The sequence below is a fragment of the Clinocottus analis genome, unplaced genomic scaffold (genome assembly GCF_023055335.1).
Source record: "Clinocottus analis isolate CAN_PGR_092001 unplaced genomic scaffold, fCliAna1.0.p SCAF_17, whole genome shotgun sequence".
Classification (NCBI taxonomy): Eukaryota; Metazoa; Chordata; class Actinopteri; order Perciformes; family Cottidae; genus Clinocottus; species Clinocottus analis.
The window spans coordinates 6,640,683-6,666,807 of NW_027175898.1; the positions used below are offsets into that span (position 1 = coordinate 6,640,683).

The following is a 26,125-nucleotide window of genomic DNA, read 5'->3' on the forward strand; positions in this document are numbered from 1 at the left end:
TTAGGACCATTCATGAGCACTTAGAGGCCCCCTGCACATCCACACATCACCCCGGTCAGGTCTGCCCTCTCTGCGACGCACCTTTCCCAATCAAATAACTATCATTAAAACCCCATGTGTCTGTGTGTGTGTGTGTGTGTGTGTGTGTGTGTGTGTGTGTGTGTGTGTGCGTGTGTGCGTGTGTGTGTGTGTGTGTGTGTGTGTGTGTGTGTGTGTGTGTGTGTGTGTGTGTGTGTGTGTGTGGCAGATACACAGCTATTTGTACCCATATAGTACGATCATACTAATGTATTATTGATTTGTCCCAGTCACCATGGCACCAGGACAATAGTCCAGTCCTGCTGGCCACTGGTCAGCCTCCCAGCGGCCCCTGCTGTCTCTCTCCCACCCCACTTGGCCGGCTGGATGATCCATACTGCCGCGGATTAAAAAGCATTGCTCCCTGTGTCTTTGCGTGGAGCTCTGTAACCTAAAGCGTGCAGGACAGCAGTGTCAGAGGACAAAATCTAAATGTATTCATAAACTTAAATTCCCAAAGTGGCAGGTCCATACAGACGTAAATCTGGAGCTCATCCTCCTCTTCTCTCTCTTTCTCTGTGCCAACGCCCGCTGGCCTGTCAAGCCTCAGAGGAAGAGTAAACAAGAGCGGGGCAGTCGTCGGGGAGGAAGAAGGGTGTGAAAATACAGCGAGGTGAAGCGAGTACATGTGTTGAGCTCACAGACACCAGTCCCTTGTGAGTCCATGTGCAGCACTACCAAAAGAAAAACAGAGACAGGATCATTACATGCAGCTCAGGATGTGCTGTTTGTTCTCACAACACACTCACCCACTTGCTAACATACATGGAGAAACGTCCTCGGTTCTGAATATTTTTACTGCGAAACACTGTCGAGTTGACGTCATTTTGAATTCCAAATGTCTGAGACTTTGTCTGGACAGCTGCGTCTGTCCATCCAGCGGACCACACACACACGCTGAGAAACAAGGGGTGGAAGGTTTTCAGTGGCAAAAAGGCGGCAGGAAAGAAAAGGGTTCGATGAAAAGAAATACAGAAGCGGGCAGCTGATTGTTCTCAACGTCTCAGCTGCCTAAAAACAAAGAGCACAGGACTCCATTTTTGATTCAAGTGAATGATTTGCATAGAAAAGTTCATAAGCGCGGGACATACGGATATGATCATAAAAGAGGGCAATAAAAAATTTAACTATGACAGAATATTAAAAGTGGCAGTAAATTGAAGGCAGGCTGCAGAATGACCCTTGCAGAGTGACTTCCTCGGTTGGGACTTCTAATCTCGGCGTATGAGAGGGGCACTCACTGTACACAGAGAATAAAACATCTCCTGCCGACCCCTGACAGATATGGTTGTCTCTCACACTTTCATCCTGCCGGATAGTTAAGATTTAAGATAATGACACAACGACTTTCACGTTGATGCCGACATTGAATCTTTTTAAGAGGCCTCCCGCTGCCGTGCTGGGACGGCCTGTCAGCTACTGGCAGTGAAAGAGTTGAATGTCTTGCGCACAGTCGTTTCCCGATGTCAGGAAGAAATTGTTCGTAACATCGGCCCCTCACACTTGTCTCAACTCATTTATTTCAGCCAAGGTCTGCGGATATAAATAAAAGGAAATGTTACTGGAGCATTCAAACTCGGCGTCAGCCTTGAATCCAGTAATGTAACCACATATCATCAAAAGTGCTGAATCTCCCTTTGTCACCACACATGACATGCAATTCCTCCAAACATATTTACGTTTTGTTGCCAATCATACGAATAAATAATCACTGGAAGTCAGGACAGCCCTTTAAAGCTGACCTCTACAGTAATACTGAGCGTAGATCAGATTTACCCTGTGGCTACTAAAAATAGGGATTATTTACCACCCACAAGCTTTTTCTTTAACACACCAGGTAACCAAGCCTCTTACAAGCGGTTTTTATTTTTTTTAATAATGAATGCAGTTCAACAGGTGGTCCATAGATGGAGCTCTTCTCATTAGAATATACATTACATTACATTACAAGGCTGTCCTCGGGTAACTGTGTGCTGTCCTTCATTCTTCAGCAGCAGCAGAGCTGAGCTGCAGTATGGGCTCTACCTTTACCTGCCCTCTGTGCAGGCAGAAAAAAAGGCTGCTGTAAAAAAAACCACATCCTGCCTTGTTGAGGGGGAAATGTTGAGATGTATCTAACTTTGTCTTAAAATGATAAAGTGACTATTTTAATAGTTGTGTTTCTTTGCCTTATTTAACACACCGGACCCCTTGTGAGCAAGTGTCAAACCACAAACCACCGGGTCCCCGGAGCAGTACGACTTAATTGAGCTGTCCTGGGAAATCTAATTACAATAATGCACAGAGGATTGTGTAATATTCCCTCTGCTTCTACTTCAACACCTATCCCTCTCTCTCTCTCTCTCACACACACACACACACACACACACACACACACAGACACACACACACACACACACACACACACACACACACACACACACACACGCACACAGATGAAATGATATGGGAGGGAGAGAGGAGGCATGCAGACAGGGATGTGTTAGAGGGTTGGGTGATAGGCACAAACTGCAACAACGATAAAACATTTTCACAGGAGATGTTTTAATCACGATTCATGGGCCAGTAAACCTTTTAAACAGCAGTCAGTCAGACCTGCTGGGTGGTGAGGACAACACAATGACACTGTTATATGACCGAAGAGTGCAGCATGGGGACAAAATAAAGTTGCTGCTTCTTTGCTTTTTCAAATTATTGCATTTTTTTTTATGGTTCCTCATGGTTTGTGAGAAGGGTCTGCACAAACGGGCTGAAGGTGGGCGGGTGACGCAGGAGGACAATATTAGAACAAAAGCGCACTTAATTTGCACATTTGATATTACATCGTACAGCTGGGCAATGATCATAGCCGCATCACTGAAGAGTTATTGAGCAAATCACAGCAATTCAAAAGCGGCCGTATGCAGTGGCTATGAGTCGAGCTATAGGACACACACACACACACACACACACACACACACACACACACACAGACACACACACACCGGGTGTCGTTATTGGGATTTCTAAAATAATCCATCTTCTGACTGTGCTCATTGACAGTGTTAATTCCACTGAAAAGTTTCCTAAAATGCCTGCCGATATGTGAGAGCTTTTACTGCACAAAGACAATAGGAAGAGTCCTGCAGCTTTGCACTGAAGGTATTGATGCTTGTCAGGCACCGACAGAGGCAACCTTTGTGTCTGGTGCGGACTGACAATGTGAGAGACATTTTTGGCGGCTGCATGTTGCACGAGTGACAGCACAATGGGAGATGACTGGACAGCGAAATGAATGAATTAGTGTGATTGTGTAAGATAAAATTGACCTCAGAATACTCCTGTGTGTGTGTTTGTGTGTGTGGTTGAGTGTGTGTGTGTGTGTGTGTGTGTGTGTGTGTGTGTGTGTGCGTGTGGTGTAAAAACAGACGCATATCAAGGGGCCGGAAAGCAGATGTGATTTGTGTATAGTTTCTTATGAAGTCAATATGTGTGTATGTGTGTTTGTGATTGAGTGCAAGGTCAAAGGGACACAGTGGAGAGACGGGGTGGGGAGGGGACTAAAAGGGGGGTTGCTACTGTGCCCAAGGCCATACCCACACAGACGGACACCATATTGAAATTAGCAAATGGACTGCATAGTGTCGCTTGCTGCCCCATTTGCGGTCCCCTCTTCTCCGAGTGATATACAGATGCACCCATCACTGGGACATCACGGTTTCAAAGGGGCAGCGGGGTGGGTGTACTGGCTATCCCCCCCCCCCCCCTCACCACCACCCCACCCTCCATCCTAAAATGAAATGGGTCGACTCTTATTTATTTACAGCATGTTTTGCACTCATCCCATAACACTGTAAATTACCTGCATGGTCAAGGCTCCTTTCTCAGGCAAGGAAAGAAAAGGACATAAAACATGTGATCTATATGATATTTAATTCAGGAATCACATATGATCTGTCAATTTCCATATATCATGCTTTATGAGTCATATTTTAAATACAAAATCACGTGTATGAATATAAATGTGTGAATTACGAGCGGTCATATGTGTTATATGATGTACAATATGTCTATAGGCCCCAGACAAGAGTGTCTTGCCAATATTTATGAGAGTTCTGCAGTCTATCTCGTAAGAGGAGAAGGGATGGGTGAGTTCCTTGCTGGGGTCTTAGGTGGTTGATCACGGATCTATTTCTCACATTGTGTGCAGTCTCATCATGCTGTTGACTGTTTGACTCCCTGTTCATCTCTTTCTGAAATGCAAATAGCATGAAAATGGAAACAAGAATGATCACAATAAAGAAGATGATGCGGAGCGTTTTACGGCCAAAAATACTTCAAGTAATTTATTGTAATAAAGCATGTTGGAGTTTGGTGTGTTTGATACAAGAAAGCCTGACACTTACTTGAACTTAATTATACGGCAAAGAAGGCAGCAATGGAGACAGTACTCCATACATGAGTGTGTGTCTGTGTGTGCGTGTGTGTGCGTGTGTGTGTGTGTGTGTGTGTGTGTGTGTGTGTGTGTGTGCAAGTTTGTGTGTGTGTGCAGAGAGAATTCCATCAGAGGGAACTCTCTCGGGAGCAGACCTGGTCTCTAGCTGAAAAAGAGCAGGGGCCTCCTCCATTATGGCAAACAAGTGCATTTGCTTTAAGGCCAGTGAAGATTTCTAACCTTTGCTTGACATGCCGAAAAGGTCAGGTCCATCCGTGGCTTCCCCCCGGAGTTGAGCCTGACCATTTTCTCGTCCTTTGGAATCCAGGAAATCCTGGGATCCACTGTACCAACAAGCTACAGTGCAGATAGTTGTCAAGTGACGTGACAAATTGTGTTTTTCTGCTTAAATCACAGCCCACCAATTTTGAAATCTTGTTTTTTTTTACAGCTTGATTTATGCAGGATTAATTTAACACTATAACCAATATATATATATATATATATATATATATATATATATATATATATATATATATATATATATATATATATATATATATATATATATATATAAATATATTTTACATATATATGTAAATATATATATATATTTATATATTTATATATATATATATATATATTGGTTGACAACTATTTTACAATTTTACAAGTAATATATTAATATATATGTATATATACATATATATATTAATAGTAAAAATGTTAACTAGTTGTCTAAAATGACAAGTCAATAAATATAAGCAATTCTAATTCTTTCCGTTTTAAATATTCCAAACATGCAGAAAATTATGAACTATCACAGCTGTACACTCGGATGAAGCAAATGTCTTAATATAATTCAAGACGCAGGCCCGACCCTCAGTAATAACAGGGTAATTGTGTTAAACGCCTGTGAAGTGAGCACACATGGCAGCCTGTGTGAGTTTTTCTCCATTTGATGGACGTATCCATGCTTATCAATGCTCCTTATCTCCCTTCATTATTTCCAAACCAGTGGTTAAATTGGAAAAGCCCATAAGAACGTGTGAATACATGGCAGAGGCAATAAAACAGTAGAAGAGCCCCTTCCACACACACACACACACACACACACACACACACACACACACACACACACACACACACACACACCTCACAACAGTGTTTTCCTTGGGTGAAAGGAGATACATTCAGCAGATAGTTGGAAATATTTCTGCTCCCCCCACAGCTTCATATCAGTGAGCAGCACAGATAAAGATACAGTTGGGCAAATAAATCTGAAATGAAGGGAGAAAACCCTTCACAAGCATTTATCGTGTGTGTGTGTGTGTGTGTGTGTGTGTGTGTGTGTGTGTGTCTGTGTGTGTGTACAGGTTTATTACCTGCCCGCTCTCTAAGAGCGCTTGTGTTTCTACAATGTTCAAGTGTTCGGGAACAACTGATTTTAGCTAAACGCTGTATTTTCTGCGCTGCGCTGGAAGGTCAGTGTGGTCTCGTGCTCGCGGGCGTGCTGTGTGGCGCCGATTCTCACTGAATCCTTTGGGACTTGTTCTCAGGAGGTTTTGTGGGTTTGCTTAATTTCTTATCGGCTAAAACAGAGAAGCGTTTTCATGCAGCTCCTTCTGAAGGACCAGAAACTTATTGATTATTCACCAGATTTGTTTTACATTTTTGCTCCAGATTTTAGTCTGACACGAGCAAGAGATTGTTATTAGATTAAAAAAAAAAAGAGTGTTTAAACTGCTCTAATGTTTAAAGTCGTGGCTTTCGCCGCATGATTGTATAATGGCCCGATGAAAAATGTAACCAGAGTTATTTGACAAACTGGGACACAAATTCGCTGATGGTTTTTTAGGAGAGCAGCTCAGCCATGCATTAAGTGGTGAGCAGATCAGGCGTGTAACCTGATGAATGCACTTAAAACGGTGAAGACGGACAATGAGAGCACAAAATCTCCGATGGCCACAGCCCTGTGCCTGCTAGGCACTTTGACAGCCTATTGATCAGCCAGAGAGAGTCTTGAGCAGGGTCAGAGGTGTGAGGATGCATGACTCAGATACTGCTAGTGGGACAGGTACGGGACAGCAGTAACCAGGATCTATTAGGAAATAGATCTACTCTTGAGCCAGTTACATTGTCCTTTTGTTGAAGATCAGATGGGTTGTTGACTGCTGGCAATCACAGTTCCCTCTGTGGAGATGGGTGGAATTTTACCTCCAATATAATACACAACAACAATATAGCCATCTGTCTGTTGCTTGAAATTGATGTGACGTAACGTTTCTGTCTGGGACATTGATAGCCCGCGGTTGTGAAAATGCCCAGCTCCTGTTATTGAATAGTAATAGGCTTGTCGGCCGGTGCCTCCAATTTCACAAATGGAGCAATAAATACACATAACAGAATCAGTGGAACAATAAGAATGCCCATAAAGGATGGTTGCGCCTCAAAAACAAGGAGGCGAGAGCGGCGACGGGAAAGGGAGAAAGGGGAGGGGTCGAAAGAAAATTTGACAAAGAGAAGAGATGAAAAGTGTGTGTTGGTGTGTGTGAGGGAAACGCACACGGAGAGTGAGTGAGAGAGTGAGAGAGAGAGAAAAAGAGATGGTGGCCCACTCTTCATTTCTGTGCCACAAGCTCTCCTGGGCATTTGCGTGCTCCGTTTTCAACCTAAGTGTAATTCGAGCCCTGGGTTGATACAAAGTGTATGCAGCAGCTCTGTTCAAACCCAATCACTCACCCTGACGTGTAATCCTTTCCCTCACCATCATCAACGTTGCTTTGGGAATAATGAAACACACTTAAGCAATACACAGCAGTCATACAGCTGCGAGCGAAGCCGCATCTTGATGAGATGCCTCGTAACTCTAATGAAAGGTGTTTTGACCTGTCAATGGAGGTAAATGATTGCCTCGCTACTGTATCTGTGGGAAACTTATCGATGGCAATATCTGGCCCAACCGGATGATTTGCATGAGAAACGAGAAACACATTGCTTTTAAAAACACAGCATCTGGCGACCGCGCTCTATATTTTATTTGCGCGGGCCTCCGGATCTCCTTTTTCTTTCTTTTCATCCTCAAGTCATCTTGTCTTGTGATGCCATTGTTTCCACAAAGAGGATTATTACAATTAATTGGTTAGCAAGACATTATTTCAAAAAGGGAAATTGGCTTTTATAATTATATAGAGAAGGGAATACTTTCACTCCCTGGAATATCAGCTTCCTGAAATAATGGAGCTACAGCTCCTCACTTCCCCCACCTCCATCAGCGTTAGCGTGTCTGTCTGCCTGTTTCCTGTGACGGATCCATTTTCAACAGCTCCTGGCCTGCAGAGGCTGCGGTTGATGGTTGGGTGGCCTGCGTGAATCTTCGGCTGGCTTGCCTCGTTTACTGCCACCCATCTGTGGTCTGCTGGGAGCTCCGCTGTGCTCTTTGTTCTGTCCCAGTCCTGAACTCCCAGTGTGTGTGTGTGTGTGTGTGTGTGTGTGTGTGTGTGTGTGTGTGTGTGTGTGGCTGGCCATAGTGAAATGGGTAAATACACTGAGCAAAGGGCAGGGTGGGTAGAAACATTATACTGATGGGAAACATTTTACAACAACTGCAAAAAATATTATTTCTCGTCATGCTTGTGGCTCGAGGGATCCATTGGTCTGTTAGGGGAAAAAATATCATGACATTTTTCTTCACACGTTTTTTGGAAGTTATGAAACTTGTTTAAAAAGAAAACACATCACTTTTAAAGTTGGTTTGCCGGTTAATGCTGTTATTGTTAAATGTTTATTGTTAAATCTTAAATGTGATGAACCTCCCGTCAGGACAAATTCCTTGTATGTGAAAAAATAGATGGCGGTAAATGATTCTGATTCGTATATTTCCTTCAGACATTGTAGGCAAACGCCAGTTGAGGTTTCATCTAACTTAAGTTAACACGGGGGTGTTAACTGCATGCCAAATTAATCAGAGCACACAAGACCAAATCGCTTCCTAATAATGTCACATTGCTTGTGAACAACCATATGACTTGCTGACAAGCAATGTAGCATTTTAAAAGCTTTTATTATTTTTGAAAGTTTGGCCAAGGCCTCATTTTACATAATACACCGGTGCAACATTTCATCACTTCCAACAAACTTCATGGAGAAAATGAGGATAGCCTTTAACCAAAAAATCTGTTTTAGCTCAGCTAGAAACCGCAAATCCGTCAGCATATTAGCGTGTCGTTCAACTACCGAGCCCGTTTGTAGCCGCTACCGACAACACTATCTTCACTTCACCTGTCTCTCTTCCGCTGCGCTGTGAGTGTGCGTGCAATTGTGTGTGTGTGTGTGTGTGTGTGTGTGTGTGTGTGTGTGTGTGTGGAGAGCACACTCGGTGAAACACGAGCTTTCAAACAACCAATGACAGACTGCTAACTGGTGGCAATGTCTTGGGATGTTCGATCTATAATCCCTGATTCTGGCTGCTTCAAGTAGAGATAGCAAGTTTATTGTGTTGGGGATATATATATATATATATATATATATATATATATATATATATATATATATATATATAGCAGCACTGCAAATCATTTAGCAGCGGTGCTGCGCCGCTGTATGCAGGTGAAACAATGGAGTCAAAGAACTGCAACTGAAAGAATGAAAGAATGTGCACTGTCGCACAATACTAACGAATAAAGGCCTTTTAATATCTATCACTAATATATTTATATATAATATCTTCATATTGCACACCCCATATGGTACTTTTTGGTCTAAAATTTAAATATCTAAAAAGATCGTTGGATGGATTGGCGGGAAAGTTGGTTATTGGTGCACAGATAATGTATCCAAATGATTTTGGTGATTCCCTGACTTTTCCTCGTAGACACAGAATAAGGTTTTGACATGTGTTGTCTTTAGTGACATGTCAAAAAGCTATTTGATGGATTGTCAGTAAATGTATTTGTTTACAGGCATTCACGTTGCCCTTAAGAATGGATGTCGACTTTGATGCATCCTTAACTTCTTTATAGTGTCAACATTGACTTTTTCCAATACTTTGGTTGATGACCAACACCCTCAAAATGAATGGCATTCAGACTCATTCAGAAGCAAATATTCGCATGCCCAATGATGAACATAGTAAACATCATACTGGATGTTAGCACTGTCAACGTGTTAGCATGCTGACGTAGTAGCCTCACAGAGCCGTGAGGGTCTTGTTTAAAAGCTATTAACTCAAACATAATTGTCTTATACTGGTTAATATGATGTATTACATCCTATAATACTTTTCATCTTTGAAACACAAAAAAATCACAGAGTTCAGGTAGTATTTAATTCATTGATCCTTTACCTTTTTGAAAATCAAAACGTAAAAGTTACACAGATATTGGTGATTCAACGATCAGAGATATCAATGTACACCATTGCCAAATGATATATTTCACACCATAAATACTCATAGCACAGAAGCAGGAAATCAGTTACCTACCCCTGTCAGCAATTTATCATCAAGGGACCAATTCTGACACATTGATGTTCATAAAAACACATACCCGCTTAGTAACCAAAATGGGGGTCACACCCACTGATGGCCAAGTCATGTGGTCAACATGAAGCATGCTTTACCTTTACAAACAGATCATGAAGAATGAGTGGGAAGAGAAGATCGGTAACTACAATTACAAATATTTTGGCAGGAGCACTGAGGGAGAGGAACAGTTTTAGATAGAAACATGGATGGCTCAGGTATGTCACAGACATGTGAGGACGATAAAGAGCAGAACGTGTTGGATCAGAGAAATATTGACAATATGATAATGAGGTAGTAGTCAGCAGGGCGCTGCATACTTTATTTTCAATGGTATTTCGGCAACCTACTGTATTGATGCTGATTTATTTACACTTAGACTCAGCTTGTAATGTAAGACATGTTCTCTTTTTCTTCACACAGTGCCATATTGCAAGAAAAAAAGGAAAACAGGGAGATGAGAGGACTTATTATTAGGATTGTTATGGCTGATCATCTTAGGGCCACTACAAATTTCTAGTTGTAACGATTTCCTGCAAAAGTTTTCTTTTTTTACTGCACTTTTATTGAAACAAGCAAAACAAGTCTTCTATCCGAGGGATTTAGAATATGTCACTTATTAGCATACACATTCTCCCAAATCTAAGTAAAAGCATGCTTTGAGCATGGTTCTAGTCAGAATTGGTCCCTGTTGCATTGCACAACAGCAAAATAACTCAAGTTACATTGTCACCCTCTACAGTGGAGCTTGTTAAATGGGCAGCGGCTAGTTCAACTTGGGGTGATTGGGTGCTGGAGTGGGTCGTCGTCCTCCATTACCTACGTGGCCAATCAGGCTGCTGTATAAAAGGCATGCCGGCCGCTGGATCAGTGCTAGCCATTGATATCGCAAGCATGGCGGCAACTCTACCCGACTGCAATGTCAGGGATTCCTTTGATCACAGTATCATATTATTGTGACAGCACCACAATTTATCACATCACATAAAGTCCTTCAGTAGTATAAGCATTCGCCTCCGACACATTCTCTCTCGCATGGAGATGAGTATGTACTACAGTATTACTCACGTCCAGCGTATTGGACATGTAGCTGAACACAGGGAGAAGGGAGCACAAGATCTCTCTCTCTCACACCTTGTACTGACACCCTGTTGGGTTGCTGTTACCCTTAGGCGTGTGCTGACACTTTGTTTCTTGCATAGCTATTCACATGTTTATGCTCAGGCATCCGGAGATCTCCTCGCAGATGCCTGGCTGCCTCCTGGCCGGTGGGAAGGGTGTTACTCTGCACTGGCCACTGTGTCAACATGAGGTCACGAAGTGGTGTTCCACGTGTCTACCGTACTCCTGGAGGAAGGCTGTGCAGACAACAACCTCCCGCTGGGTTAAAAATAAACCCAGCGTGAAGTGCCACCACTCCCTCTCTGCACCTGCCATTGACCTCTGTTTGGTTGAAGCTCTATAAATGCAGGCACCGCTATTTAAAGCCGAGAGGTGTCTAAAATGGTGAGAGCAGATGCTGGGCACCTTGCTCCCTGTGTGTGGGAGGACTCTGCCACGGGCTTACAAGGGCCCGAAATAGAGTGGCTGACATATGGGCCTCTGATTGTTTGAACAAGGAATCGCCTGGACTTCTGCCACTCGGCATAAATCCTTTGATACTGCCACACCAAACACGCTGATCATCTTTCACCTAGCCTGCATCAGGTCATCTATTTGCATGCCAAGTGGCAATTTCCATGGGCTTAAACAATGACCAAATTTGGGGTTCAATGGGTTACATGAACAGCACCGACACAAACCACTACAAGGAGAGGAGGAACACTAGTGTGCAACAGCGGTGCAGCAGTGTGCCCCACTGGTGGGACTGAGACACACAGACGTGGTCCTCTAGCAACAGCAGCATTGAAAAGCACATGAAAGATTGGAGTTCAAGCCTGGCTTCCTCATAGCTCCCTTTATTGCTGAGTTACTACAGAATAAGACAACTGACTAATTGTACCTGCCTATGCTGGTTTGGTTAAACATGAGACCAGCGGGTCTTCCACTCTGAGACAGATCCACGAAGAGCACACGGCTTACTGCTCTGTAGAGGTATATCCAAGGACATTTAAACTGATAAAGAGTTCACATTTAGGTAACAATGTTTGTTCATTTTTTTTCCAGAAGGAGAACAAGAGAAAATGGCCACCAAGTTTACCAGACTTTGAACTGTACACTCATTCTTCCAATAATAAATATATACATGTCCTGGTCAAGTCCAGGAAAAAAACAACTGTGAGACTGTGAGTCTGTTTATGGTTGTTGACGCCTCTGCTGTCTTCAGAACAAATTTAAGGAACTTTTTTAAGTTCGCCAAAAAGAAGAAACTTCTTTATTGTGTCATCAAGAACTGGCAACTACTTATTCTGAAGAAGCCGAGGGGCAGAAGGGTCCTTCTTCATATACAGCATGACCACTGACAATTAACAAAAAACAAAAAAAATCATTACTGTACATAGTATTTCTTATATATTTTAAATTAATCTGCATTTTTATATTTATACTAATAACCAAGTTTTTAATTAGTTCTTTTTTTAATTACTGTCCCAGGGTTTTAGGAGAAGGAGTGAGAGAGGTCAGTCTCTCTCCTGCCTAGCACAGTCAGTGGGGGTCTCCTCCTGAGTACCCTCAGCCTTGGTTCAAGTCACTTTCTGTATCGCTGGCAGCCCTCCGCCGTTGCCGTGGCCAATCAGCCACCCTCCGATCAGACCTTGGCCTCCAGCATCTCCAGGAAGAGTTTGTGCATGGGCACCTTCCCCTGCACCTTGATGCTGTAAAAGTGCTGCACAGCCTTGGTGGCGGTCTGCCGCAGTAGAGGCAGGGTCATGAGCAGCTTGCCCGCCCGCCGCGGGTCCTCCTGGTGCTGGCTGCTCTCAAAGTCCTGCAGGGCCTCGTGTAGGGCGTCCTGGAGCTTCTGGACCGCCTCCATGTCCTCTATGTGCATGGAGTCTGGTTGGATGAGAGCAAAGATAGGAGTTGGATGATTAATGGGCTTTCACATTTTTGTCAAAAAGGAAAAAGTAACTTTTAAGAAATGTAGTCTGCACTCTGAGACAGTAGTAATATAACAGGAGTGATGGGAAATGGGATTTTCCAAAAACTAAATTAAATCTCATGATTGATCTTTACTGCTCTGTCAGTAGCAGTAAGGTAGCAAACACATTATCAGTATAACTCACACCCTGACAAGATAAAGAATAGATCATAAAAAAAGAAAAAAACAACAGCTGCTTTATTTCATTTAATTATTTATTTTGTCTTCGGTGGACCGGGCGGGATATTCATACGGCCCTTGACCAGCGAGACTGAAAATCAATGTTATCCTCCAGTAACAATAGCATGAATAGCAACCAATCTCTTCTGAGCGAGTACACATTAAACACCTGACTGTTCCAAAGGACAGATTGTTAACGGACAAAAAAACAAGGGAAAGAAAGGGGCTCCATTAGAGAATTGGACGCCATAAACAAGCCTGGGATGAATACAACACTTCCTTTCAATTAATTTTCTTCCTTCTCCCTCCAAGGAGTTTCTGTCCATCAGAGTGGAGGAAAAACAAATACTAATGGGTTTATTTTACAGCTGGATGATCATCAAAATATAGCGATTAAACTGGATATAAATGTTCCATGTTGTTTGTCTATATAAATAAACTTTTATAGACATATATATATATATTTTTTGGTGTATACTTGTATATTGTGTAAACCAAAACTGTGACTCTCAGCTTTAGTCAGCCAGGATCTCTCCCTCCTTCTGGCCAGTTTTAGAGCAGTGTACAGTTTCAGTCTGGCTTCTCTCCGGTGTTCTTCGCTCCTCTAGCGTTTCGCTACACTGCCGCCGTTCTTTTCTGGTTCTGTTGTACATCATGTTACAGCACTCCCCTCTCATTCTCGCCTTTCTTTGGTTCTCTCACTACCGCCTGGCCTCTCTCAGGGACAGTCTGGGGTCGCGCTGTCGCTCACCGGCTAACCGGTGTCTGGCACTCCGGTGGCGGCATGTCATTGGCTGCCTGACTCGTCTCACCTTGGCGGTGCATATTTTACCACACGGGACAATAAAAGGCAAAACAGATTTCAGACTTCGCCCCAAATTCATTGACTGGAACAACTGTATTCCCAAGACCTTGAGATATTTCTCACCCTGACGGTTTTCAAATCCACAGTGGTAAAATGAAGTAGGTCGTTTTGTAAAGTGAATGTGGGAGGGAGGAAGGGAGGGAGGTGAGAGGGAGAGGATGGAAGAACAAAAGGCAAGAAAAAAAATATTCTCAGATGAGAATGTGGTGTGACATAATTATCTCTTGTTCTTTTCACAGAGGCTGGATTCACAACCGAACAAGCTGCACTTCTTTCAAATCAAACTCGTAATTTGTCCTTGTTTTCAGGAGAGAAAAAAAAACACGTTTTAGCAATAAACCAGATGTGAACCTATTATTATTGAATGCTTTGCAGGGAGAGGGGGAAAAAAAGGACAAAATAAAAAGAGCGATAGAGACGTCTGAACAGACGGGCAGGATAAGAGGGCCGGAGACAGCGGACATGCAGCGCCTGGTCCTTGGAGGAGGGGCAGACTTAAAAAAACAACTTTGAAGAAACAATTTCCTCGCAATCCATCAGTGAGCACACGTCGATCCGATTGATAAACTGCTAATTACAAAATCAATCGCTATGAATTTTCACAGCTGTCAGACCAGCAGGGTCCCGGGGGAGCGATCTCCCCGAGACCTTGTTCTAACATTCCGGACACCCTCCTCTCCCTCCTCTCCCCTCGACCCCCATCGCTCCTCTCGCCCTCACCCCACCTCCCTACCACAGCTCTGTTGTCTGGAAGCAAAGGCCCACCATCAGCATTTTCATTTTTCAGCCGCGGACAAAACAAGGGAAAGCGGCCCAGTGACCCGGGCGTGCATTGATCAGAGCGGGACAGGTCCTGCCTCCTCAAAAGGAGCTTGTCAATAGCGGCGTGCCGTCTTCGCAGTGAAACAAATGATGCCCATCACTCCCTGATGCTCATTCCATTCGACTTAACACATTTTATTGACAGCCCCTGTGCTCCTAATGAAATGCTAAATTTATCTCCCGTGGCTGCTGTGCCCTGCGGCTGCTGTTATGGAGATGGAGAAGGGGAGGGAGTGCTTGAGAAATACCACAACATGGACGGTGTTCAATTAAAAAAGCTCCCTCCTCCATGCCTCTTTCCCATACACTGCCCTTATCTTTTTTTCCATCTCTCCATCTCACGCTCTATACTAAAGGTTACTCTGAAAAACTCCTGAAAAACTAAGACATGTCATTTCTGAAACTGTGTCAGACAATACTTCACTGTTCTGGATATTACACCGTCTGTGTCTGTTGCTCAGAGGTCCAGTCAGGAGAAAGTAACACACTTGAAGAATGGTATGTTCGAGTCTTGATTTTTTCCTTTAAATAATGGTACAACTTTAATGTATTCTCCATATATATTGTGTGCTTATTAATTATTAATTTCAGTAGATATGAATGATAAAAGATTCACTTACCATTATTTAATTTTTTTTTAAGTTTAAAAGTTATTTGCGACAACAATGTACAAAATATTTTTTATTTTTCAAATTTAGTGTGAAATTAAAATGTGTTGAAAACAAAAACACATTTCATTTTTCAATGAAACAATATTAAGTCCAATATTAAGCAAACAAATGCCTACTTTATGAAGCGTTTGTTCTCTGAAAGTAACTCTAAATTGTAAAAAAGTATTAATAATTATATGTGTTAAAATAAAGAACTACGTTTACATTTATTACGGTTATTTTAATTTTCTGATGGTCATTTAAAACTTCCGCTACGTTTCCTTTAAATGCACACAAAACTTGCCTCATTGATAAGTCATGACACGTGAATGTTATTTATGGTGCGTCAGTGTGCTGGAGACACCCCACCTGAGTTAGCGAGAGCGATGGCCTTGAGCGTGACAAACTCTTCCTTCTCCACTTTGAGCTTCTTATATTTGCGGACCAGCTGCAGGATGGAGACATAGAGGTCGAGCAGGCCCGTCAGCCGCGAGTGCTCTTCGTCCATTATGTAGTCCTCCGCGTACACCAGCTCGTCCTCGTATGGCAGCGAGCGGAACACGATGCTCAGGATGAGGATCTCCATCCAGGCGCTCTGCAGTAGACTCATCTGATCTCCCAGAGAGAGGGAGGAGAAGCCTGCAGGGACAGAGGAAACCGTATGAGGACTGTGTAATGGAAATGTGTATTTATTCATTTCTGTTTAAACATGGACATTTGTTCCTCTTCCACGATTCAGCCAGAAGTCTTCTTTCAAAGAGGTATAAAAAAAATTTAAAAAAACATTTGAAATTGGAAGAACAGATGGCACTTTGACTTGATCTGTAAACCAAACCCTGACTTGTCGAGCCCCGGCAGCCTGGAGTACATGCCGAGGCACATGTTAGCGAGTGGTGTTTAATTTTAAATGCACGGTGGAAGGTCCTCTTTGAAGCCGGTGTCAGAGCACTTGAGTGGGCTTTACTGTAAGTGAGGACAGTAAATCGGTGCAAAGGTCTGGGAGACACAAAGCCATGTGGTTACCCCTTGTATCCTGTCACACCTCTATTGGTGTGCGGGGGATTAGCACCGAGACATTTTCTCATTGGAGGGGTTGAGGACATGACATGCACTGTGTCGCGGGGAGGAGGTGATGAGGGGACAAACGTGTGCGCACAAATACGCCAACATGTGTCCACCAGGAAAACAAACACACATGCGGATCGTGACACCCATAGGCCTACGTATGCACATAAATATACACATAAAAGTACAGAGAGAGAGAGAGCAGAGGGGTCACCTGGTCAAGCTCCGCCCAAAGACCTGCTTAAACCCGGGGCCCCATTCTCCAACAGCAGCTGAAAGAGCTGAAATTGGCTCCGGCGCATCAAACCACTGTCATTTCCCCTTCAACACCTCTACATACGCTCAGAATAGAACATTAAATAAAACAAACTGCTAGATCCCCGAAAGATGAGCTGTGAGAAACTCAAACAAATTAAAAAGGGTAAAAGCAAAAAGAGAGAGGAGGAGAGAGTGAGGAACAGATAGCCATCTCATCCCTTTTCCCTTCGTACTACCCCTCCACTGTCAATAAACTGCATGAACCCCCGCCCACGCTTTCTCCTCCATCTCCCACCTCCCCTCCGTCTGCACAGTTTGCCTGCAGGCGGCATATTAGGCTCTTCAGCTCCACCCCCGATTAATATGATTGCTTTTACAAGTTCGCTGTTGCCACGCTAGCTGCCACTGCGTGATTAAGAGGCGATAGATTACAGAATTGACCAGGGCGCTCGTCGTACCTATTCCCCACGTTTTCTCTTAAATATAAATGATCTCGCTGGGGTGCAGCCACCAGTCTGATGTTTATCTCCTCCTGCCAGGACACCGTGAACACACACACACACACACACACACACACATGTGCAAGCCGAGAAGAACAAGAGCCATGATGAGGAAGCGTGAGAGAAAGTAAAGAAGAAACGAGAGAGAGAGAGAGACAGGCAGAGAGAAAAGAAGAGCCAGGGAGAGTAGTACCTGAGTGTTCAATTTCCCTTATCGTGGTGATGACCACTGCAGGGGGAGAGCTGGAGGATACATTAATTAACAGATTGTGATCAAAATGTGAGGGCCTTCACATTTTGAAGGGGAATCAATAGTCAGTAGAATAGAGTGCTAACAGAAAGGTGCTGGTGTCCGACTGGACTGGTCAGAGGTCTGAAGAGCCCAAATTAGACCCAACAAAGCAAACTGCCGAAAGCACTCAAAGCACTTTGCTATTATCAGTGGAGGCAATAAGCCATATTTTGTGAAGGCCTGTGCCATTACACATATCCAGACTGCATCTTAAAATCTTTTGTTGTGTTATTTCCTTGTCTGCATACGTGGCCATTAACTTGTACAGACTGTGGACTGGCCGGAGGGAAATTGTCATGCAAGCGTGGACGTGGTCTTGATTGCCGCATCAGGTTGGCATCACAATCACAGGCAAGGCTTTGTCTAGCCTTTTAATGCCAAGGAGGACTGAAGCGGAACGAAAGCGCTGCGCCCAATGTGACAGCCCGTGTGAAGGCCTTGTTCAGGGTGTGTTGGAGAGGCTTTAGAGTTGTTCTGATACAGCCGACACCTCTCAACCATATGCACACATGCAGCCCAGCAGCCTACAATTACCTTTGACGCTAAAAGTCCTTGAATTTAATCCAGTGTTGTGAGATGGAGAGGTGGTGTTTTTCCTCTGCTCCATCCCCTCTCTTCAGGGCCTAAATTATCGCTCCAAATGGGATCTCGTGTCGTTGCCTCGCCTTTTTCCACTCAATTTAATCGAGTAATGAAGTGACTTCCCGACTCCGCAGGTCATGCGGCGCTCCGGCCGCCGCACTCTGAAGGTGGCCCGGTTAAGTGCCGTCAGAGTGGGTGATTCCCTCTAATGAAATATCAATATTTACATCTTCATTTCCAGCCCACTGCCTTGGCGGGGTTTGACCAAACATGACACAATATTGACCAAATCAGAGAGGCCTGTCTGCGCGCTTGAAGGGCCTTTTCCACTCCACTGCTGAGTGCATCTGCAGACTTCTGTCTCTGTGGCATGTATACAGAGATAATAACAATGTAGTGCTTTCCTTTGTTCACTTTGACTTAAGCACCCTGCTCATATAGACATCATATGGCCTCAAATGGATTTTCACTTTCAAATTGATCAAAGGTGACAATTATCCTGTATGGGCATGACTGAAATTCAGTTCAATATACAAAAGGAAAAAGAAAACATATTTAGCTGACAGAGGCGCATCCCAACAGAGCAGCCCGACTGACCGCTAACTGCGTCAGAACACCGTCCTCCATAGCTCAAAGGGTAAAAACAAGGCCACTAAGGACCAACAGCAGAAGCCAAAACCGCCACCTCTCCCTTTATCTCCCCAAAAGCACTCGGCTGTGGGCAGGAGGGGGCAGCCCAAACCCACAGACGGCTGCTTCAAACCCCTCGCAGAGATTAATCAGAACACCGTTTCATCTGCCAGAGCACAGGACGGTCCAAAATGAAATGCTGTAGATTTCTGTTGAGCTGGAGTTCATATTCTATTAATTTATTATTGTTTCCCTCTCCCCGAGGGCCATTAGCGCGGGTAATAAAAAGAGATGTAATTACGAGGCACGGTGGCCCCCTCCAGCTGCAGCCCCCTCGTAACTCACCCTCAATCAGACAACATAGCAGACAGAGGGACGGAGAGAAAAGGGGAAAAAATGGCGAGAGAGAGAGAGAGAGAGAGAGAGAGAGAGAGAGAGAGAGAGAAATGAAGGATAAAAGAGAGGAGAAGATATGAGCCAGAGAGGAGGGAGATAAGGAAGAGAGAAAGAGAGCAGCGAAAAAGGGACCGGAGGATGAGGGGAAGAGGAAGAGAGAGATAGAAAGAGGAAGGAGAGTAATTCTGGCCGGACAGCAGCTGATCTATCATGGCTCGCTATCAGAAGGACAAGCAGGCCCTGAAGACTTCTGCCCAGCGGCAATCTCACCTCAGCCAACTCAAGTGCTCTCCGGGCTCCAGTTGGAGGAAAACTGCCCTTAACAGGACCCCAGAGGTTCAACACATCTTTTTTTTAAACCTCAAACTGAGCTGAATGATCATGCTGCCATAAGCTTATTCTATGTCAAAGCTTTTTTATTATTATTTTATTTTAGATTAAAGAAGAAAAAAAAGTGGGGAGAGTGTATGCACTTCTGATTTGTATGGATTCCCCTGATCTGGCAGAGTGACACGCTGCGGTGTTAGATGTATAACCAATACCAGAATGAAGGGCAATTTTGAGCTTCAGAGTGGCGTGTGCATGAGCAGGTTCTCTTGTGTGGATCTGTGTGTGTGCAGCTAGCGGCCATGATTCTCCTTGAATTTACATGACAGCGTCACAAGGACCCAATCAATAGCAGCCTGGTACTAAATTGCTGCGCTTGACATAAATAATTTGACCTGCAGTCCAGCCCCGTGTACAACACAAACAGCTCAGTTTGCTCAGAGCTTGGACTCTGATTTGACGACGGCGAGTATGTTTTTGGATCGGACAAAATCACGTCAGTACGAACAAAATGGAGTCAGTAAAAAAGAGGTTGATGACTGAAATTAATCTCTTTTTTTTTTTAGCTCCACTGCCGACTTTCAGGGGAGCGTTATCTGCCTTCTGTCAACGTGATAACCAGCCCATTATCCCATTGCAAGTAGCTGGGGAATGGGTGATTTGACCAGTAGCCTGTGAACGTTTTGAGGTTGAAGAACGTTAAATACAGTAATCCTCTTGTTTTAATCTGCACCCTGTGACCTCCTGACCCTAAAGGAGAAGTCTTTAGCCCTCCCAAGGGTCCCACTGCCCAATACTGACGTTACATATCTCTGTTAAGCCTCAAAGACCAGGACGAATCAGTCTTTAATCATTGCTATAATTACACATAATTTATCTCCGCTGCCATCATGCAACATTGCTTAATGAGGGATGGCGCTCTGCTGACGATCACTTAAAGGCACATCAGCATATATGATTTCCTACAAAGCTTTTCACAGATGTAATATGACACAAAACTCTTCAAAGATGTAACAGTCTCACATTGTACACTGATTCAACTTGGTGACAAAATGAACAGTGCACACACAAATTGGGATGCTGGATGTACCTGCTCATGTGTCACAGTAACTAAACAAAGCCCTCCCCCACCCTGCCTGGCAGATGTCCCTTTCCTGGCCCTGCATACTCCTGACTGCCTGTCTGCCTCCAATACGCCCCCATCTCAATCTCCCTGCAGCTTTTCCGCCTTCCTCCCGCTCTCATGCCTGGGTTCAGGCCTCGGCATCCACCTGATTGCTCAATCTATCTTTATCTCCTGTGTTGAAGCCTACGTCAGAGGGTAAATTGAATATACTAAGAGCTGTCTGTTGGTGTCTATATTTAATAAAGTGCACTGATGAGGTGCTGATTTATTGCCGGGCAGTATTCACACTCTATTACAAGGAGATTACGCAGCTTGAGTGGGATCAGGCTGGCAACACAGTAAGTAGATTTCACAATTTAATGGCAAAGAGAAAACAGGAGCCCGGAGGGGGCTGGAGGAGGGTGGGCTGATGGGTGGGTGGGTGATTATGGTGGAGGGTTGAGCTGACACAAACACGACAACATACAAGAGGCGCGATCTCTTTTTAACATCGCTGCCTCCACGCTAACAACTAACCCGCCAGGCGGTTGTCTGTCAAATGCAGAGCTGATGAGCTGAAATCCAATAAAGCCCAGATGATGAATATTCCCAAAACACCCGTAATGAATAGAACAATACCAACAAGAGTATTTCATTAGATCAATCTGGTTTGAATCTAATACCGCAAAATGCAATAACATGAGGAGGACAACTATTTTTTAAAATGTAGCTTAAAAAAATTACAAAAAATGAATTGAAACCGTACACATGCTGTTTAAATATTTCACTTTCTAGCGGAGGACATGCCAGAGCAAAAATATGTTTTATTGTCTCGGAGCGAAGCAGCAGCAGCAGCAGAGTCAATGTGTGCTCGGCCCTTTAGCCTTCAGAGAATTCCCCGCTGAAAACACCCCGGCATGGGAAGATGGGAGCGGGCAAACACTAAACAACGAGCACCTCTTGTATAAGCAGCATGCATGGCGTTTTTTACATATGAACACATGACATTCCCACTGCGGGTGGGAAGCAATGTGGGGCGACATGAGGCCACCGGGGTCACACTGGTATCCCACCACTCCTGAAGAAGTCAACAATGTCAAGGTGGTAAACAGGTTCTAGTGTGCTGATGCCGTCAGTATACATCCCTAAACCTCGGGGACAGAGTGAAATGATGCTTTACGAGATGGAAGGGGGCCAGAGGGATGGACAGTGGACTGCTATGTGTGTCAAAGGTTGTTAGCACCTTAGGAGCAACAAGCCATCTGTCAGCATCCCCCTAACACGGCTCCTAATGACCCGACCCCCCTCAGGCAACAGCCGTGTTAGACTGCTTCATGGTGCTATTTGGAGCAGTGACACTAGTGTCCAAAAGCTCTGCAGTGATTATCAATTAATTAAAGGCAGATTCAAAATGAGGGCAAGGCTGGCAATGGCAAACCTGCGAAAATAATTTTGACATGTGACACCATCCTTTAATATCTCCCTCCATATCGATGTCATACTAAGATAACAAGTGCACCTTATCTGATTGAGTGATTGTGCTCTTTTTTCATTTGAATTCCTTGAACAAAAACTTGTAAAACCTGAAAAGCACTTCATGTATGCAAACTGACCTTTCATGGTATGCTAAATATAGCTGGGATGAAAAAAAGCTGACATTGGACCCTGTAAGGCAACGATATCATCTACACTAATGATGGAGCTTTGATATTCTCCGATCGCCCTCCAATTAAAACTCGATAGGGCCACTCTAGCCCACATTATGCTACTTTTCAAACGCGTTCTCAAATGTTAGCTGAGAATAGGGGAAATTAGAAATCAATTGGGAGAAGGTAAGTGCCAATTTTCACGACATTTAAATTGTTACATTTGGACTTTGGTCATTGGCCCATCTGTCAATGGCCTAATCAATGTGGTCTACTTCTTAATGAACTGTTAATCTTTTTAATTCCATTGCCTAAGGCTGCAAAAATCTATCAGAATGCAATCAGCAGTTCCCCCCCCTGTTCCTTTCTTGTCCCGGAGCGGGTGGAGGGAGAAATATGGTAGTAACGGAGCATGGTAGGCTGCCCTGGGGTACCGTTGTTGCATGAGTGTTAGTGCATGGAGTCTCGCTCAACCAGTGAACCGTCTCTGATCAGGTTCAGCCATGTACAACTCAATTATGCAGCCATTTCATGGCCAGAGGACACCCACTGTCCTAATACAAACGCCACCAAAGGGACAGGCACAGACCGAGCACTCAGCTCAAGTCTTTTTTTCTGTCAAGTTTTTCATCTAGAAAAAAGTCTGTGTGTTTTTAAGTTAAATACAAAAGTGCAAGTCTGACAAGTTTTTTCAAATAGAAGCAGATCAGAATAATCTTCTTAAGGTCTGTCATCTCCCAGGTGCTGCACATTGCTTAGCACATCGATCCAGTTCCAGGTACTGGAACACAGTTGGAACAGTCGGGCTTACTGTGTCGGGTTTTGGGTTAAATGATCATTATCTACGCACTTGGAATGACAAGTCCTCTGTAACAATCTGCGTAGCAAATCCCATTAACAATATGCATCTATCCACTGTACAATACGAGTTAGTATAATCTGATTAACAGAGCTTCAGCACTATGACACACAAAATCCGAGTTAGAGTGTTCACATATTAACATGATGATGCACTGCAGGATACAAGTTAAAGCCTTTAACACTGACTACATATTAAATGGTGTGTTAAGAGTATGATGTATATGATATATTTACTTTATCGGCTTCAGGTACGTCAGTGGCCTCAGATGACCGGTGAAATATTCTGTATTTTTTCAACATTAATATATAAAAAAGACAGGCTAATCTATCTGTTCGTTCTGTGTGTGTGTGTGTGTGTGTGTGTGTGTGTGTGTGTGTTAGTGTGTTAGTAAGTGATGCAGCCAAGCTTGCACAGACTAAACTCAGAAGCCAGCACAGGAATGTTCTCGTTTTTGGGCATGTGTGCGACGCTGGTGTGATTTTTGGGTCACAACCATGAGAGTGTGTTATCGGGTCAGTTGTGATCCAGTCCTGACTAAGCTCCTTGTTAAACTCTCAGTGTGCTGACCATGCAGGCCCATGGGGAGTGATCCAAACAGTTTAGACGCATATGGGGCCGCGGCTGAGGCCATGGGCTGGGAGCATATCCATCTCTAATCTCCTTACTATCAGATCTGTACATGATTAATACCTCTCCTTCTTAGAAGTACTCTAATACCTATTCAGTAAAAAATGCACCTGTCTGAGGTCAGCTGGAGTGCTCTTCACTTCACTGAAAATAAATAAACCTTCTGATTCTAAAAATTGAAATTAAAATTCCTCTTCCAAATTCGCTAATGTGATCCAAAAGCATTCACACACTTGAATGTATATCTGCATGTGTGAGAGAGGCAGACAGCATGTGTGTGTGTGTGTGTGTGTGTGTGTGTGTGTGTGTGTGTGTGTGTGTGTGTGTGTGTGTGTGTGTGTGTGTGTGTGTGTGTGTGTGTGTGCGCGTACATGCTGTAGTGGTCGCACATTTCCTGCATGCTGACAGCTCCGTGACTGTCCAAGTTATGCTGATGAGAAGAAGAGGTTACGGAGGTGCCGCTGAGGGACACATTCATTTAGTTTGTTACCCCTCCGTGCCTACAGCAGTGTAATGTTATAGAGTTATGGGGGTCAAGCTCAAGATCAAGGAGAATCTGCCTCGGTTGCAAAAAAAGAGCGGCTAAACAATGTGTTCTCTGTCAAAATCAGAGGAAAACTCTTGAAGGAAGCAAAATCTCTGCTGACGTGAGGTGCTGTATCCTTAATTCAACAGCCTCTTATAACCTAACACCTCGTCTATCAGAATGTCTATGGGGCAAGGAAGAAACATGATTATGCCCATCAATAATTCAATGTATGTGTGCGTGTGCTTGAGTGCGTTTGTGTGTGAACGTGTGTGTGTCTGTGTGCGATATGATGTCTTGTTTGGTTGGCCAAGTCCCCAACTTTGTTCTAAATCTCCCTGGTGATTACAACATACATTGGCACTAGGTCTGTGTGCTGCTCTCCGTTCAATGCAGGGGTTTTAGATGCACTCTATTGATTTGTTCCTTGCACAGCTTTGTCCATTTTGCACCGACTCCATCCTCCACACACCCTGAGGCTGTATGAGCTGCCGTCATTAATTATCTGTGTGTGAGTGCACATGTATATTCATACGGAGTGTGTGTGGAGAGGAGACAGAGGAAAACAGAGACAAATAAAACTTTGCCAAAAAATAAGAGCAAAAGGGTCAAATAAAGATTAAAAAGGAAGCACAAATCCTTTGCTTTATACCTGGGATGTGCTTGGCCCAGCCGATGATGACCACAAGCTCGCGGTCAGCCAAGTCGCACAGCGTAGTCAGAGCCTTGATGTCGCTCTCCGGCATGGTGGGGTCAGGCATGGCATAGATCTTCTCTGGCTCTGCCACCAACAGGTGAGACACTATCTTTGTGACTGAGGATGGAAGAGGAAGGAGGGAGGACGTCAAAGCAAAGCAGAGGTCAGAGGTCTTTTCACTGCAAAGCTTAGCCAAGCACAAAGATGCACCCTCCTGATGAACACTGGGCATGAGTGAAATTGTAACTCACGGTAGAATGGTCTCAATTTTCCCCGTTTCTCATTATGCAAACTAATGGATGGAGCTTGAATTTGTACGAGTGAAAAAGCACTGAAAGCTCTTATCCCTACAGAATGCATACAAGTGGGGAAAATGTATGTGTGAAAATGTGAGACACTAGTGTCCTCGAGCACTCTGTCGTTTAATATCGACCATCTGCTCGAGGACTTAATTCAGCTCTGACCGGAACAATACCCGGCCTATTTTTTCTGACCAATGATCTCTCAACTGCTCAAACAGGTAAGGGACAGGAGGAACATGAGGCTGGTTGAGAATTGTGTTGTGGAGGAGCGGCAGCGGAGGGAGACAATGGGCTAGTGACGGAGCAGTACTCACGAGGCTTTTTGGTGGGAGGAGGGAGCGTCAAGCCAAGGTACGGGTTGTTTTCCGTGTCCAACCTCCGCTTGTATTTCTGTCTGCCACCTCGCACGCGGTCCAGACGCACCCCTGGGTGAGAAACGACAACAGGGACATGCGATTAAGAGAGTGCATTTTTTCCCCACAATATATATGAAGGGAAATCAAATACATACAAATTGAATGGGTCAAAAAAAAGCAAATACATATTTGAGAAAAAGGGCGATACATTAGAAAGCATGCAAAAATAAATCTTCCATGTATTACATTGGAACAAATATGTAGCATGATAATCAAAGATGACACCCAAACATATTCTGTACTAGATCATGTGTAAAAGCAGTATTGTAAAAGGACTGCATCGTGACA

General features: G+C 43.9%; 1 protein-coding gene across 3 annotated transcripts in view; it reads right to left on the minus strand.

Annotated features, from left to right (window-relative positions):
• Positions 1 to 11,453: 11,453 nt before the first annotated feature.
• Positions 11,454 to 26,125, minus strand: part of esrrb (estrogen-related receptor beta) — a 39,825-nt gene continuing 25,153 nt past the window's right edge. For all 3 annotated transcript variants that reach the window (XM_068580826.1, XM_068580825.1, XM_068580827.1), the window contains exons 4-7: positions 25,736 to 25,846; positions 25,075 to 25,236; positions 15,976 to 16,245; positions 11,454 to 13,004 (exon numbers count right to left, since the gene is read on the minus strand). In XM_068580826.1, the coding sequence (XP_068436927.1) occupies positions 12,760 to 13,004; positions 15,976 to 16,245; positions 25,075 to 25,236; positions 25,736 to 25,846 (788 nt within the window). In that variant the 3' untranslated portion in view covers positions 11,454 to 12,759. The remainder of the gene's footprint in view (positions 13,005 to 15,975; positions 16,246 to 25,074; positions 25,237 to 25,735; positions 25,847 to 26,125) is intronic.